At 33.6% G+C, this 18,915-nt stretch overlaps 2 protein-coding genes across 2 annotated transcripts; one reads left to right on the top strand and one right to left on the bottom strand.

Moving 5' to 3' along the window:
• Positions 1-783: 783 nt before the first annotated feature.
• LOC140833417 (uncharacterized) lies at positions 784-2,899 on the top strand. The gene is made up of 4 exons (XM_073197758.1): positions 784-959; positions 1,084-1,365; positions 1,794-2,579; positions 2,746-2,899. Exons 1-4 carry the CDS (start codon positions 869-871, stop codon positions 2,787-2,789), a joined length of 1,203 nt encoding a protein of 400 aa, XP_073053859.1. The 5' UTR covers positions 784-868; the 3' UTR covers positions 2,790-2,899.
• A 4,986-nt stretch (positions 2,900-7,885) lies between these two features.
• Positions 7,886-17,141, bottom strand: LOC140834069 (transcription initiation factor IIA large subunit-like). Its single transcript, XM_073198688.1, has 11 exons — positions 16,887-17,141; positions 16,478-16,654; positions 16,168-16,389; positions 15,869-15,920; positions 15,654-15,712; positions 13,303-13,419; positions 10,534-10,629; positions 8,719-8,782; positions 8,478-8,635; positions 8,292-8,375; positions 7,886-8,168 (listed from the first exon to the last, which is right to left on the bottom strand). The coding sequence occupies exons 1-11, from the start codon at positions 17,007-17,009 to the stop codon at positions 8,145-8,147; spliced, it is 1,176 nt and encodes a 391-aa protein (XP_073054789.1). The 5' UTR covers positions 17,010-17,141; the 3' UTR covers positions 7,886-8,144.
• Positions 17,142-18,915: the final 1,774 nt, after the last annotated feature.

Genomic DNA, 18,915 nt, shown 5'->3' with positions numbered 1-18,915 from the left:
ACATGTAAGACTAAGGCTCAGTGGATGGGTAATACTGTAGCTGATGTCCCCGCTGCCGGGTACCATGGTTATACATAGTTGGATCCATTGACTAGAGCTGAAACGAAAGTCACAACTAATGATTTGAATTCAAATAAAGAAAATGAACACGTATATGTTGATATGATGAGATATGTTACGAATACATTTATGATTTGACATGTTATGTTTAAGTTCATTCTTTTAAGATTATGAAGTTTATTTTAATTACAGTACATTTCACTGTTGCATGTTATGTATGCATACTTGTTATAATGATTTATGTGTGTTGAGTCTTTAAACTCACTAGCTAGGTGTAAATGGTGCAGGTGAGCAGTTTGTTGACGAGGAGGCTGAAGACGCTGAAAACTGAGTAGGCTGAGCTGAGGGTGCACATGTTAACCCGAGGACCTAGCATTCTTCTACATATTATGATCACGAGTCATGGGTGTAAACAATATTTTAAATGTTTTTGCATCTCTTTTTACGTTGATGATTTTGATAGACGTTGAGTTTTTAAGAGATTGATTTTATATATATATATATATATATATATATATATATATATATATATATATATATATATATATATATATATATATATATAGGACTAGAAATGATTTAAATCCATGATCGGACGAGGATAAATAGGAATAACAGTTGCTTAATTTGAGCAGAACTGAGTCAATTACTATTTAAGGTAACTCTGTTGAATCACAAATGTGTAACAAGCACAAGTGTTTCTTAGGCACTAGTCCATTCAAGGGGCCGAAAGGCATGCTTTGACAAACGCTGAAAACTCTATAATTTTTCATGTTCACCATTCACAATCGACAAGAAGATTGCCGAAATGGCTCAGCTCGAAAGGACACAGAGATCGGCCGAGAGTCCTAAAACACCTAGAGCTCAGACGTCGCCGACGTTTGAGCAACTATTAAGAGGTAGTCCTCTATATCGTTGTTTGAGTTCATTTCACGATCCTTTCCCAGCAAAATGTGCTTAATATATATACTTTTGATTGTGATACTATAACATGAGATCGTTTCAAATTTTTTTCGTTGATAGCGGAAGATGCGCAGTGGCCATCATCACACACGTCGCCTCTCTACGGAGTGAATCATGATCAAGAAGAGCACACCAGTCCTACAAACAACAAAAAGTCGGTTCTCACCAAGGTAAAGGAGCAAGCTAAGAAGTTGAGGCACAGTCTGAGTGGCAAGAGGAGACACAGTGACGAGCAGGATGATCATAACAGCCCCCCACCCTGGGGCGTTACCTTGGATGATGACGACGACGACGACGACGACAATGAACCAGACGTCGATCCTGAATTTCTAGGAGCCCCGAGTAACATATTTACATTAGCTGACTCAATTTATATCATAAAGTTCTTTAAAAAAATGAAAGTCGTTAGACACATATTAAATGTAAATGACATTGTAGCATTGAATCATCCTCGTTTGTCATTTTACCAAATACTATGACTCTGTATAGAAACAATCATAATATTATAACCTAACGTACAGTTTTCGGTATAAGATAAATGCCAGTAGTGGCGAGTGCAGTTTCCCCCTCCCCCTTTTATCATACTTCATAATGAAGCACAGGCTCGGTGTTATGGAGAGTGACTCCCACTTTCCCTTGTAATCTGCTAAGCACACCTGCGATGGCTGTCCTCTCTCCCTCACCAGCGCTTTTAAGAGATATCTTTGAATTTCTGTACACAGTGATGCACCGTTGATTTAATCTCACCTAAATTTTTAAATTTCATTCAGTGTATGAATCGGAATTGGCTCCGGCTAGCTACATAGAGAATGCCAGGCAACATCCAAGAGCAGTTCCGGTGCTTTCTGAGAAACACATGTTGTCTAACAATGGTAAACAGGAAGCAGCAGATCAAGAAAAAGGCAAGCCCTTTAGCCCAAGCAAGACCATCAGCGAAACCGTTTCCGAGAAATTTGCTCCAGCGTACGCCGCAGTTTCTGATGCAACTCACACAATTGCATCGAAGATTGCTTGCCTAACTGTGACAACTCCTGAATCGCAAGAAACATCAAGACATGCTTCCAAGATTCATGTAGGTGCACGAGATAATGCAACAGATGTTGCATGCATTTCAGTTGCGCCACATGCAAATTACGATGCCAAGAAACTGATTGAAACCTCAGGAAATTCAAGTAAATCTGGTGGCAGTCCTCCAAAGTGGGACAAAGGTGTTTCAATGAAAGAGTACTTCTTGAATAAGCTGGAGCCTGGAGAGGACGAAAAGGCTCTTTCACAGGCTATAAAAGAAGCCATAAGCCCAAGGAAAAGTGCCACTAGCGATGCAGGTGTGGTGGATAAGGTTAAAGAGGCTGTAACTTCATTTTTCTGGCACGAAGAGCGATCTAGCTCAATGGCAATGGCAGGAGGATCAACTTCTGTTCGTACCGTCTTCTCAGATAGTCCAACTTACATTAAAAAAAATCGAATCTCCACCAGTACATATCCCTCAAAAGTTTCCGAATCTGCTAGTGCTAACTACTCACTTCATATCCCAATTTCATCCAACGTCCACGAAGGTAGTTCACGCACTTTTTCATTCTTTAGTATAAGTTTATCTGCAACAAAAAAATTAGGTATTTAACCACCAGAACAAAGTTTCTGTGCTATCAGGTAAGCCGCTTCTCTAGTAGCATGTTAGGTTCAGTTACAGATATTGAATTGCTTACGGATTTATTTTTACAGAGCATGCAGAAGAAAATCTAGGGAGGATACTGCAAACCAATTGAAGATAGATTTTCTTGACAATCACAGCTCCCAAGAATCAGTTTCTACCGAGTTTCTACGAGCTTTAGCTTTCTCTCCCCCCTTCAGCAAATACATTTATGCACCCAACTTACATATAGTCTCAAGCTTTTAGAAGAAAATATAGTTTGGTAGTAAGAAAATCATGCAAAGATAATCTAGCTTCTTTGCTTTCATGTATATGTAGTAAAAAATGAAGTGTTTTACAGAAGAAAGAAGTGTGTAATGTTATCTGGTCCCTAAAACTATGATTGTTTTCTGTTAATTTATGATTCAACCAAGGTCCATCTTTTAGAGTAAGTGCTTAGTAAGCTTTTTTGCGACTTGAACGTTTTTTTAATTCCTATATAATAAACAATCTTTATTTTAATAAAATTTTACGTTTAATAAATTAATTGAAAATTAAATAAAGATGTTTGTTTAATCAATTAATTTATTAATTATGACGGCTAGTGACAAATTTGAAATATGCGTGATTTAATGATAATGTGTAATATTATGTTTTTATATAATATGAGATATTATATGGTATAAAGATGATCGAAAATCATGATCAATGTGTTAGGTGTATGTTAGAAGATTTTACAATGTTGAATTTTTTAATTATTTGATAATTATTAAAATGGACCTGGTTTATAGCGTGTTCTCACCCTTTAAAATTGTATCTCAATGTGCCATAAAATTTAATGTCAATTGTTAGATCTAGTGAAGATCAAGATTGAAAGTGGTGACCCAAATAATAAAGAGTTTTGAAGATCGAAAACATGTAAAATATTGGAAGCTTATATAATATTGCATTGTATACATGCATTTACCAAGGGCTTTGAACTTGGATCTGTGTATGGTTCTAATGTATCAAATATATATCGTTTATCGATCATCTTATATTTAATGGTGAGACCATGATTTACAAGCTAAGAGTTTTATGTTCCATTCTATGTCAAATAAACTGCAGAGACCGTTCGAGAATGCAATGAATGTTGCTGACATTTACATACACCTGTAAAAATTGTGTATTGTACAAAAACGTCCCTAGAGTGATGTTGTTCTCAAGGAGCTCGTGACTATACTCATGCAAGATGGGGCCTCGGTCACGAGCATAGTGTAAGATGATTGAGCTTGTTAAAAAGTTAGTGTCCTGGAATGGTCATCCTGATTGAGTTGTCTACGGACATATTATTATTGTCGGTCTCATTCTCGTTTGTTTGGTTTGTGTTGAATTTCAACATGAATAAGATAGAGGCTAGCCTTGAAGAGCTCGTCAATATGCTTATGACTTATGAGCTCATCATCAAGAAGAAAAAGTCAGTTTTCCTAGTGATCTCCTCGTATGGGACGAAAAACGGCCCACGGGAGAAAGAACAGAAGTGTTCTGCCTCTTCCTAGAACAAGCCCAACAAAAAGCAAGCTCCGAATGTTACTAAAGGGCCCACAAAACTTGATAAGATAGAACAAGTTTTCTTCCACTATGGAACAAGTTTTCTTCCACTTAAGAAGCCTGGACAATGGAAGCACAACCGCATGAAATATCTAGCTCAGAAAAGTTCTGCAAAATGATATGTTCTATATTGAAGTAAAAATCTCAATTAATTTGTCTTATTGTATATTGAATATTGGATGTAGATCTCATCTTTTTAATGATTTACAGGAGCTGACAAGAAGTAGGAGACTTAAGAATAGTGAGATCTTCCTAATAATGGGCAATGGAGAAAAAGTTGTTGCAAAGACCATAAAAATATTTTATTAATATTGAACAATAATTTTAAGTTTTTTAAGAAGATATTTTATATATTCCTGATTTGTTTAAAACATTGTTGGCATTTATATGCTTGACAAATTGATTTTTTTTTACTAAAGGTATTTGAAATATTTATAAGAAATTAGAACTTACGAATTAGAAAAAAAACTCTACAACTTAAAAATAAATATATTCCACCTAACAATGTCCAAGTTAACACGATTTTCAACAAAAAAACAAAAGAAAACAAAATAGCTAGTAGTAGCCAAGAACGTTTATGGCACACTAGGCTATGATATATTTCTCAAAAAGGATGTACATGAATGTTTGATTTGTCATACGTAAACTCTTTTGAAACATGTGTCATGTCAAAAGACAAAATGACCAAAGCCATTTTCCTGTGGTATGTGTATTTAATGAAATGCAAGTTTGAAACCTTTGAAAGTTCAAAAAATTCAAAGCTCAAATAGAGGGGGGAAAAAAGAGGATAATGTATTAAAATACTATAATCTGATCAAAATGGAGAATAATTAAGTACTGAATTTCAAAATATCTAAAAGAGACTAAGATCCTTTCACATTAGACTTTTTTGGCACACCACACTTGAATAGTGTGTCAGAACGTCATAATCGAACATTGAAAGACATTATTCGATCTATAATAAGAATATTAATAGGATTCTAGCATGTTCCAAGATATCTATAAAGATAAGTTTTCTGGTCAAACTTGCACAAAAGATTTTTCTCTCTCCTTTAACACCATAATTTTGACCACCTTTTTGTTTGACAAGGAACTTTTCGGCTGAACACCTCACAGGAGCGCAAGCCATTGCAGGCCGACAGAACCTTGTCGACTTCGGATTGTTGATCTCAGTGCATAATTTTTAGTCATTCTAGAAATTTCATCTTAGGACTTGCGTTTCGAAAACGACTCGATTTGCTTACCGAGCGACTCTTTTACACTTGTTTTCGAGCAACCAAATGACCAAACTACCCTTCTAGTCGAACCAACCCGAGACCAGACCTTCATTACCTTCCTAAGACCCAATTCAAGCGGTTGGAACTTCCTAAACCCAAGCCAAAACCGAAACTCAATTCATAATTTTAACCTAGCCCCATTTCATCTCTATTTTGACATGTTCGGACAAGTTACGACCCCAAACGGACCACGGCTCGAAACGACCCGAACCAAGCTAAACCCTTTCCTTAGACCCTAAATAAGACCATGATCAGGCTCTTTTGGACACAGACCAGACGCTCTAGGCCCCAAGTCCCTTGCAACAGCAGCCCTTCGCGTGCGTCTCTTGCGCAGCAGCGACCCTCTCACGTCCAGCGACTGTCACAGCCCCATGGTTTGACTCTTGGCTCACACCAGCCCCTCACTAGGACCCTAAGACACGTCCCAAGCCCCTGGTCCAACCCTTTCTACCATCCCATAACCCATAGAACTGTACGCACCCAAAACAAGACACGAGTGCAATTTTTTGGAGACACGGTAGCAGCGCTACACCAGCTGGTCCAAGCCCTGACCGAACCCCTCCTAGACCTTCCTAGGACCCTAAACCTTTTCTCAAGACCCTGACTATGACCCCATCCAACCCCCTTGGCCGATGGAACCCCCAAAGCCGCCCCCTTCCCTCTTCGCAAGCACGCAAATTGAATGCATGGTTGTGCAGCCCCCTTCCAGCCCCTCTTTGATTCTTACACTTCAAAACATAATCATAAATGTTTAAATCTTTACTTTAATCTCTTGATTTGCATCCCTCCTTAAACAATTCTCAAAAACGTCAATAACTTATTTTTGAAAACATGAGTTGCATATGTATAAAACTTAAAATCATCATCCTTATGAACTTTTCACACAAAATCAAATACATGCAATAGTATAGATTTAATGGTACATAAAGAAAAGTTTGAAAAAATGCATTTACGTTTAAAACGCTCGAAATAAAAATAACGAAGCGGTAGAACGTCGATGACGAACGGAGGACGATTTCTACTTTTTTTCTCATAAAAAACCCATCTTATGATTCAAGGGAGTCGGATGCTTGGTGTTGGAAGAAAGAACGATGAAGAAAATCGAAGAACGAAGGAGAAAAAATTCGAAATCTCAAAAACCAAGGAACTCAAGTTTCGGCCACTTCCTCCTTCAATTCACGTTAATTTTGCATGTGTTTGTAGGGGTGAGCATTTGATCAATTCGGTTACCGACCGAACCGAATTATCAATAACCGAACCGAAATATTTAGCCATAACCGAACCGACCGAATTAATTTTCATAACCGATGAAAACCGAACCGACCGAATTAACCGATTAGTTTAAAAAAAAATGTGATTTAACTTTAATTGTATATGTAATTTTTTTGAATACTACAATTTAAATAAATACATAAAAACATAAAATTACACACATCACAAATGTAAAAGTAACACAATTAATACATATTATATCGATTTTAAAATTAAAATTAAAATATATATAAAAATTGATAAATAAAAAAATTTATTAAATAATATTATATCGGTTAATTCGGTTAACCGATTTTCAAAATTTTGAAAATCGTAACCGAACTGTATTAACTGATATAACCGAATTTTTTTTAATTTGAAAACCGAATTTCCGAAATAATCGAACCGAATTTCCGAATTGACTCGATTCGGTCGGTTAATTCGGTTTAACCAAAATATTGCTCACCCCTATGTGTTTGTAGGTGTTTAGGTAATTAGGTGTGTGTGTTTACTGCTAGGATTCTTTATATTATATATATAAAAAAACAACAACAAAGCTTTCTAATTTACTTAATGAATGAGCTTAATCGATCCTAATTTTTAATCAATAAATTAAGCCCATTAAGATTAATAAAATCATTATGCGTCAAATTAAAAGATTTTAAAAAAATCTATTTCCTAAAAATCTCATATAAAATACATAATTTCTTTTCTCTTATTAATTAATTTAAATTTCACCTTAAAAATGTGAATTTTTTTAAATAATTTAAAATAAATATTTTCTTAACTAAAATTAAAAATTTATCTTTTAAATCTTTAACACCTTAATCATCTTCAGTTCTCCGTACCTAACCAACCATCGATATTCAACTGAAAATCTTTAAATTATGCAATCGAGCAAAATTACACAATTAATCATTTATTCGCTCAAAATATATCATTCATACATCCAAAATCATTTAATTAAAAGATTTTAGCAATTTAATAATTTTCATGCATACGATCTACGTGTACTAATTTTCGGATGTTACAAGTTACGATAATATCTTTAAAGAAAACCCAATTAAGAAACTATAGTGACACATCAAAAGGAAACATTATAATGGAGAAAGACAAGGTGAATGAAAATCACTGACAAAATGTTGAACAAAGTTTACAGTATATGAAGTGTTACACCAGATCAAGGTTTTGACACTTTAAAATCATAAACTGGAGCCAAAACCACTCCTTATATGTACATGAAGAAACTCATTTAAATGCCATCAAGTTTTCATTCCATGAGAGGAAAAAGACGATTGAAGAAGATCGTAAATAACTCAAATTTTCTTCTGAGCAGCCTGGCCATTAAGCAACTTGAGCCTACACCATCAAAATCAGAAGTCGAATTCTCCTGTTGCCTGAATAAGAAACAACACATTTGAAAAAATTATTCTCCATTCCAATACTAGAGAGAATCTAATATGTGCATAGATGATAAATAAAAGTCGAAATTGAAATGAGAAAGGGAAAGAAAAAAACACCTTGTTGAACAAAATGTCTTTGTTATTTATGTGCATGATACCATCCTTCAACATGCATTTCCACCTGCTCTTGGTTCTTGTCACCTATATAGGAACCAACATTAATTTTAGAATGATTCTATCGGTGGAATATCTCAATGATTTAGATCTGTATCTTTGTAGGAAAAGTACTATTCAAATTGGTACCTTGTCAAATTGAGCCAGAACCAAATGCATCGTGTTCAGGTCTTCCCCTTGGCCAACATCATCATCCAGCTCGTCGTCGTCGTCTTCATTCAGTGGTTCATCATCATCATCATCCCCAGTATCATTTTGAACAGGAGCAGGAGTTGCAGCTAGCATGTCTAAAAATGCAGATAGTCAGAAAATTGAAATTGAAGCACAGATACTTTAATTTGGGCCAAGCTGCTAAACTATAAAAGTGTACCGTTTGGTGCAGGGGTGTTCACTATATTGTAGTCTTCATTGACAACTCCTTGATAATTATAGATCTACAAGTCAGAATTAAGCAAACAAGTTACTAGTGAAAAAGTGGCTGTCAGCGAACAATGCGCACACAAGATTAATGTTACAGTGGTTCAAGACAAAAAAGAAGATTATTTTCTTCAATGAATGAAAAGTAATGATTTCCTACCACTGCATTACAACACAAATATAAACTCGTCCTTCTAAAAACGGTTGATTAAAAAACGCTATTGCCTATTCAAACAAGGAAAAAGTTTCAATTTAAAGCGCGCGGTGATTACTAAAAAGTACCACAATAGAGTAAAACAAAAACCACCATGTTCTGATAGCTAATCAGTCAAAACAGATTTACTTCCCATGATACAATGCATTCAATCTGCAACACTAAGGAGATGCACACACAGGTTTAATAGCTCCACAATAACGGACATTAAAGAAAGATTTCTGAAAACAACATTATATAGATTTCTGAAAATACCAAAATCAAGGCAATAGGGCACAACTGGGTAACCATGGCGTAAACTATATCATCAAATTAACCAAAATTCAAACAAACTATTACCAACTGACACTTTTTTTCTAAGGTCGTTTGAGTAAAGTTCAAATTGATCACACTTTTTCAAAGATAAATAGAGAATTAGATAATTAAAAAAAAATAGGTCTCAGCAAATGCCAAGACATCTGTTGCACATCACAATATGCTTGCCACCAAATTGCTTTCGTGCATGATTTACGGGATAAAAGAATGCAAATCAGCTCAAGCTAATGGTTCAACGTAGATGGTTTATCTTAATAGTAAAATTATTCAATTGTTTGCACCATCAGGCTAAATATTGAAGTTCCCTGAACCTGTCTAAAAGATGTGAGAGGGGTAACAGAAATAAGGATTACAAGATATTTTATTTTATTAGCCACAATAACCATCGAATATAATTGCCTTAAAACAGTGATGCACAAAATTAATTCAGTCAGAAAGCACACTTTATTTTGTTTTATAACTTAAAATTGATAATCCATTCTTTCCATGACCGAAAGTCATATAAAGATTTCAACCCTTGAAGAGACAAGACATGTACTTTTATCATAAGGTGGAATTATTGATTAAAAAAACCTTAATGATCGGTCTTCTTTATTAAATTCAAGAAAGAAAGCATGTTAGTTTGTCTGCATCTCCTCCATCCTGGAGACAATCTATTAGGTTTTTATCACTCATCAATATTTTATGAAATATAAAAGCAAAAACACATTTAGAGATAAAAGTGAGTCTACAATGTTACCATCCTAAATGGATGCCCTAACCTCTAAGGCAACAACTTTGAGTACCCACCCACCGACCTCGGACCTCCGATCCAAATATTCGATTACACATCTTTCCAGTATCACAATGTAATATAGTAATGGTTTAAAGATCTGGAATACTGATTTGCCTACTATGTGTCGAAAATATATCCCAAAATCATTAGGGTGAAATGAAGAATTGAACTTATCACAGTCAGTATCAGTAAAAATAAAAATATGAAAATAAATTGATAGATATGCCCGCATCATATGGCTCAACAAGAAGGAATACAAGGAAATGCATTTGCAATCCAAATTAAGGTAAAATTTCAGCACATTGCCATAACACAACATAAACTTCATCTAGAGCGTGTAAACTAAATGTCAACAAGGGCACGAGATAGATCATACATAGTTACAGATTAATTGCTTCATAGTGATGATGTGGTGAGCTGATAACAATGCAAATTACTATTGCTGATGCTGATATTAAACTCACATTGGGCGTAGAAAGCACATCATCATATGGATCAGGTATGGGGCCATCTAACTGTGGAATCCTAGATAGCGTTTGTTGAACACTCACTTGAACCACCTGTCAAATGGCCATGATATTTAATTTCTGGAAAACCAAATCCAATACCCAATTTCAGTCAATATAACCCTAATTTGTAGCAATGAGAGTCCAATCAGATTTTTACTTCTTTCTTCTTGATCATAATCCATTGTTTTCAGTATGTTTCCTGCTTATTTATTGGATGTCCTATGAACTGTGGTAGTTTATATTCAAAAAAACAAAGAAATATATCACTTCTTCATTCCCAACATTAATGAACCTGCAGTAGGGTAGATCAGATATTCTAGACAGTTGAAATATATTTAACAGCTGCTTGGGTTAGAAAATCAGACGCAGGTATCAAAAATCACAATCACCAATAACCATCATCCACGGTGATCATGAATTGAATAAGATCACATATGCACTTTTATGAACTACAACTAGACAATCATCATAAAAGACAACAGATCGTTGAAGAGGCTAGTACAGTCTACTTTCAATGCCAATCAGCCCGGTAGCCAATTGAAATACCACTGAATCAGTAAATTCAACAATTTTCCTCACAACTCACAACTCACAACTCACAACGAGAGTTCAGATGACAATTCCACTAAATAGCACTACCAATGGCATTAAAAAAATAGAGAATGTGGTTCTCGGGGAAGATGTGAACCTTAAGTGAGGTATAAAATAACATCACAATGTGCCCTTATTCTTCCTGTCATAATTGTACCAATAGAACCATGAAAGGATAGAAATATGTACACCTTATCCTTATCACACAAACAAACAAAAAAGGATAAAATGAAGTTAATAACAAATGACTGATGGTGAATCTTTCACATCTGGCCCCGTTTTTGTGAATATCATTTATAGTTTCCTACTCCATAATTTTACTATCTTTGTTCAGAGAAAATATATCAAAACATCAGATAACAACACAAGTATTATCTGGAGATCAAGCACAGACAATGCGACAGATTAAATTTCACCTAATCAATCCAAAGGCACATTTAGTTCTCCAGAATGGGAAGATGAAGTACTCTAACAAGAAATAACCACTCTAAGAGTCATCATCTCAAAGAGGAGGTCCCTTAATTTCAAGGATCGCACTTTATTGCAATTGAAGTACTGGAAGTCGATCAACATAAATACTGAAAGGAGATGCAATACCAGAAGCTAATTTTACATGCCTATATTTATCACAAGAGCTTAACAAAAAATACGAACGAAGAGTTGAAAATTGTCTGAAGGATGCACATCAAGCCAAACGTGTGCATAAAATTGTTTTGGCAATTAATAGTTTTGTTCCATTTTTCTCGAAAATGAGTCGTGGAATTATGCATACTTGGTCTTGTTTTCATCAATAAAATATTTTTTCTATACATTTAATGTACTGAAACGTAAAAATATATTGGATTATTTAGTTTTTAATGATACATGAATATTTTAAAATTTTATAATATATTATATTTAGTTGGAATATACTCCTGGCATAAAAAAATAGACTTCATATATTTTTTTCTTGCCCCAAATATATTGCCCAGAATCTATATTTAGTTGTATTTATTTCTTTTACTAATATACCACTATTTAATACATTAGCTACTTCCAACAATTTTTATTATTACCATAAAGCACTCATTAAATAAGAATAAAATAGGAAATTTGTTTGTATAATTGCCTTTTCAATGATATCCTTAATATATGTGAAAAACAAACAAGACTATATATTTGGGACGGAGTCGTAATACATTACTAGAGCTGTTATTCAGATAGATGAAGGTTGAATTTAAAAAATATATGTATAGGAGAATTTGAAATAGGGTGAAAGCAAACCACTGGAAAATTTGGATAATTGTTTGCTTTACTTCATGGAAAAGGAAATTTTTTCTGGAAACTAAAACAAGCACAACCTTTGAATATTTATTTATAGGGATAACATTAAAGGATAACCTTTCAAGCTAAACACTGACTAGTGATTACTAGGAAACAGACTAAATATTGAGGAGAAGAGAGATTTGGTATCTCAAAAGAAAAGAAGGATTCTCAACAAGGAACTGCGCGACACAATCACCTGAACCAAAACATAGGTCGGTATTAACAAAAGATTGGTTAAAAATTTGGTTTCCAACAAACAAACTGTCACAATTGTCTAATAATACCAAATTAATAGTATAATACCAAAATATTTTTTAGTTTCAATGCATGATGAGAATATCATAATTATTTTTATGATTCAGTGAAAATAATAATAATGAACATAACTAGCGAAATAATGTTATATTAGTAATTGATTAATTCATTGATTTCAAATAATAATAAAATAAGTAAGACAAGTTAACACATTCAATCATTAATTCTGTCACATATATATCTAAGATATAAGCTAATAAAACTATCAAACCAAGTTTGCTGAAATATTTTGGTAGCTGACTCAACCAAGCTATTCCAAATCCACGCTATTTGGTTAGATACAATGGAAGGCGGAAATCAACGTTTTTGTTCATGCTATGGAATGAACACTGTCTTAATGTGCATTTATGATGTGCCACTAGGATTGCAGAACGGAAGATCTTAGTAAGCAACATGAGTTCATCAGGGACCTTGGAATTGTGTTAGTATAGCCTGGCAATAGTTTTTTTTTCAGAACTTTGATGGTCAAAGGTAATTTATACCAATGGCTAATGCGATAAGAAAATAATTTACCTTTTGCGCATCTGATAGAAGGTCAGCAGCTCCATCTTGCTGTGGGATGTATCCACCTGCATGATATTGTGGAGGGAAGTCCCCTCGCTTCCGTTTTCCAGAAGATACAAGGAAATCCTGCATTTATTTCTCCAGGATTATATCTGATACTTAGCAAAATTCAGTAAACATTTAAGACAAGGAAATTATTATACAGGAGAAATAGATTTAATAAGATCTACAATTCCCATAATCTACATTTCATGCTATAGATGGATTCTTCTGCATTCAACTTTCAGATGAAGGAAAAAGTGAATGAGTAAAGAATATGCCTCCAAAAGTTCAGTATAGAAATCAGGTCAACATACTGCAACATCACAACATCCAAAAAATCTTTCAACATTCTTAAATCTATCGAATTTCTAATAAACATCACATTTCTCTTCTAAGCAAACAAAAAAGGAGTTCCATGAGATATGCGGAAATGAGGGACTTTCATCCTCATTCCCTTTAAATTTATTGAATTTTGTTTTCTAACTGGATTTATTCAAAATATGTCATCTTAGAGCTTGATTACATCATAATCATTTCCTTACTGGTACAGACAACCTTCTTAAGTGCCAAAACAACTTTATACCACCATAGTCATACATGATTTGTTGATTTGCAACAACTACAAGAAAATAATCAGTGCAGAGTTCAATATCAAATTATCCATGCCAGTTTACAAGGCAAGTTTTATGAGTCTATAACTTGTAAATTGAAGATTCAGCATATCAGTTTCTAACTTTTAGATTGAAGATTCACATTTTCATGCCAGCTTACAAGGCAAGTTGTACAAGTCTCTCACTTTCAGATTGGAGATTCAACATAGAGCGAAAAGAGCAGCATTGTTCGAAGTTTAACGAAAGGAAAACCAAAAGAGAAGATGGCATCATCTTTTGGCCTTCAAAGCTTAACAAGTATAGATAATATAGTTGATATAAAGGCCAAGGTTTTTTTCCTGAGAAGACTGAATAAAGAAACATAAGGCAGTTCATGTTATTTCCAGAAGATGGTTCAAAAAGATCTGTAAATGCTGGCCTGTAACCCAAACTTAATTTGAATGACGTCTAACATGAAACGAACCCTAATAAATAAGAAAAACATAGACATTAAGTTCTAAAAAGGATATATTCTTGGTTTTCACATCTGGACGATAAACTTTAAGAATTTTACCATCTGGACAATAACCCTAAGAATTAGAGCATAATTTGATTTATGATTGGTAGATGCTTCTTATAGATTATTTCTAAGGCAACAACACCATCAAGAAGATTTCATATGCCTAGACATTTAAACATGAAAGATTAACTCAGTGTGTTTGGATGTTTAAAAAATGAAATTTGGAATTGGAATTGGATTTTAAATCCATGGGAATGGATTCCCATTTTGGTGATCAGCAAGAATTTAAAATGTAAATTTGGAAATTTCTTTTTTATTAATAGCATTTGAATAAATACTCTTTTTTTATCCAGAATAAAAAATTATTTTTTAACATATTAAATTTTTTTTATTAAATAGTTTTTTAAGAAATGAAAAATATAAAGTTTATCAATATGAACTAAAAATAAAGTTGCAAAATTTTGATAAATGGTTTTTTTTAAAGAGAAATTAGGTTTTTAGTATTAAAAAATGAAGTTTTTTTAAAAGAAATATAGATGTATAGTTTTCTATTTGCATATCGAGCACAAATTTTAGTTGTAGTCATGATCATGCCCAATGGTGTCATCAGCAAAGAAAACCGAAAAGCAAAATTTCCATGCTTGAACATTCTCTTAACTTTGAAGATAGGTTTGATCAAGCACTCTTGCTGATTGCTGATTGACCTTTCTTAATTTTAAAGGAGTAATGACAGAAAAGACATCTATTTTGAGTTTACATCTGCAGTGATTGCACAATTAAAATAAATTACTTAAACAAGATTAGATAAAGAAAAAAAGCATCTCAATGATCCTTCACATATAACAATTTTACAATTTATTTTTTGAGAGCCAAGGTTGCCTTGGTTAAATGAGAGTTTTAGGTTCTATGAAAATTAAGGTACAAAAAAGGAAAGCATTAGTTATTAATCTCTCTTCCAAACCGTCAACACCTAACACACACGCGTCACATGTGGACAAAAATTAAGATATCATATAATTCTGTTCAAGAAAAGTGAAATCACAATTATGATCTATCGGCTTTGTAGAACCAAATTTATCCATTAAATGTAAACCAAATTTCAAGTAGGAAAATACATTCAAAGCAATTAAACAATTAACATGAACAAGTCTCCAATAATAACATTCTATAGCAAACAGTAAAAGATCAGAACCACAAACAACAGTCACCTGAGTTGCTTGTTGACGAGAAGCTCCCCTTTCAACTTCTTCACGACCTTCCACATAAGCTACAAGGAAAATACCAGAACTAATGCATGAAGATGGAACATTACTCACGAATTTTGTCGAGTAACACTATTAGTTAGAATATTCAACCATTTACATCGTTATATGGTCATTATTACTTAATGGTTAGCTTCAAAAGCTTTCGTCCTTACACTCACCAATATTCACATCAAGAGGAGGCCTCTGATTCAACCAAGAAGAAGGAGGTTGCTGCAGGGGTAAATAAAAGAAATTTTAGTTTTAATAACTACCCAAAAACATGGAGAAAATAGTCACGTCCTTAATATTAAAGTGTGCTTCCATCTTACATATTTTTCACCAATTTTTTTCTAAATACATCCATGAAATTGGAAATATGAGTGGTCAGTGACCTATACTCCAGGAACAAAACTTCAACACGGACAAAGAAAAATGATGCCCATGCGCCAGCAAAGATTTCTCAGCAGAAGATGTTTACCATATATGGATTAGGTCTTCCAACTCCAGTTTTTATGTCAAGAACCCCGCCATTGTTATTAGCAGATGAAAACTCATTTGGGGTGATCGGGGTGCCACCAACAGAATCATCAAACAAAGAACCAACATCAGTTCCTGGAAGCGGAGTCCGCGCTACTCCATGCAACGGTGTTTGTGCCATTCCAGGCAAAGGAGTCTGCGCCATAGGAGTTTGCAGTGGAGTCTACAAATCCCCAAAAATGAAAGCTTTCAATGCTTCCTGTTAAAAAATCTAAAAAGTAACAAACTTCTGAATAAATATAAAGTCTGACCGGGGGAAAGAGTAGATCAGCAGTTGGAGTTTCATACTCCTCAGTGCCATCGTAAGGCACGTTGAGGTCATGCACAGGGTTAGGAGTGATAGGACCCCCTGCCGCTGTCTTTTGTCCTGCTGAACGGTCAATGGGACCCATTATTGCCCCAGATTGCATCATTTTCAGCTCCCACAACTGTCAAAAATCCACCACAAAATTCACCAAACCATATATTCCAGCCACAGATCCAACAATCTCAAACGCCCAAAAACTAAAACAAAACGCCAATCCACCACGAAATTACCGCAAAGATTCCATTGTCTTACCAAGCAGAACCCGCCAATAAAACACAGAAAGCACGATTTCATACGGATGATCCAAGAAAATTGAAATAAAATCAATTCCAACAACAAAGATAACCACTTACGCCTTGAAGCTCAGCCAGAACACCTTCGCCAGGGCCTCCGTTGTTGATGAACTCATCGCGTACCTTGTTGATAACGTCTTCAATGACGTGGACATAAACGTTGCTTGTGGATGAACTCCCCATTTTCCCAGATTTTTCCCTAGAAATCAGAGAAAACAAGATCGATAGCCGAGCAGATTGAACGAACCAATGAGGGTTTAGGGTTTGCGGACGACAATTAGGGGCACAGAGAGGATATGAGAGAGAAGCCGCGGAACACAGATGGAAATAAAGCGTGGAATATAAATAGGTTTGCATCCATTTTCCAGAGTTTGTCCACGTGGCGTCATCCGATAGCCTTAATACTTTTTTATTTATATTTATGTAACTAAATAATGAGCATTTAATTTTTAATGCCAAAACCTAATATAAAATTAGGGGCTTTTTAAATTAAATATTATTATTTTTACATTATTTCAGATTTATTTTAATTATATGGATAAATCTAATCTAATAAAGAATATCCCAAATAAGAGATTTAAAATATCATAAAAACTCTAAGAATGAGATCGTCTCGCGGCTCAATTCCGATCTTCAACTTGACCCGTTTCATAAAAAATTAGTACTTTTTTAAAGTAAAAGTATTATTTTTCTTTGTAAATATGGATCATGTCAACATGTCTCAATGATATAAATCAGTATAATTTGAAATCCATATTTTAAATCTGTCTTCAAAGAAATTACATGATTCTATCCGGACAAAGTGAGTTAAAATGCTTATAAAGTTGTTGATTTGTGTTTATTTTCTTTGGTGTCTAATGATATATACAACTTGTAATGTCCAATCTTCTCCTACAAACCAATAATCTTAGAATGATCATATGAACTTACTTTATGCCTTAAGAATGTTTTAACATTCATTAGTATATGTGATATGAAATGAAGCATATGATTCAACTTGTTTCATATATGCATGGTTGCATTAAAAGATTAGTTTCCTGATCAAAGGAGATGAATGTGTTAATGTCTATTTAGTTAACTAATCATTATCACAAAGCAAAGCCAAGCTCATAGGAACCATAAATTCAAATTAGAACAAGTTCACACCCATTACTAGCTTGCAATCATTCAAATTTGAGTTCTAACATCAACAACTTTAGCAAGGTACTAGGTTTGTATGATTCGATTAAAGTATGTTTTAACATTATTAGATGATATAATATTGATTCGGATAGTTAAAGATTCGTGAAAAATGTAATTGGAGTTGAAAACTTTGCTGATTAACTCAATTCTTACTAGTAAGAAATCTAAGACAATTAGTCTATTTAAGGCATAGTTTGGTACACATGATAGGATAAACATATGATATATAATATAAGGATAAGTTAATGATAAATAAGTTGTAGGACATTATATTTAATGTTTGGTATAATTTTAATATGAGTGATTAAATTTATATATTATATTGTAATGACAAAATTAACCTTATCATAATAAATTTTATAATTTCAAAGTTGTTGCTTGAGTACATATTTCTTATCTGTTTATGCGCCGACAGTGCTTGCATTATTTATTTTTTTAACCTAATTTTATATATTCTACAATATAATAATTGAGCCCTTAATTTTGTTAGACAAGTCAAATATAAATTTTTAAGGTTAATCGAATAATACTAATAATTTTATTGAGATTTATACAAATCATTTATATAATTATTTCGAGTTCATTTATATTATTATGATATTATATAATAAATAAAAATAAACACATATATTTATTTGATTTAAATTTCTACCTACAGGTGAAATGAGAGAACAATAGGGTTTAGTATTTTTATATTTAGGGCAATTAAGTCAATTGTGGTGTTTTTATCATTAGATTAAAATTATCACATTTCATAAAAGAGATATTTTATCCCTATATAAAATTATTTATCACGGACTCATGATATTATCATGTACTTTCTAAAAATGTACCAAACGTGAGATAAGGAGGATTATTTATCAATTATTCTCTTATCTCATTTACCAAACTATACCTTATATGATCC

The sequence above is a fragment of the Primulina eburnea genome, chromosome 6 (assembly GCF_022965805.1).
Source record: "Primulina eburnea isolate SZY01 chromosome 6, ASM2296580v1, whole genome shotgun sequence".
Classification (NCBI taxonomy): Eukaryota; Viridiplantae; Streptophyta; class Magnoliopsida; order Lamiales; family Gesneriaceae; genus Primulina; species Primulina eburnea.
Note: the sequence above shows the minus strand (reverse complement) of the source record. Positions and strands in the feature narration are given on the sequence as shown.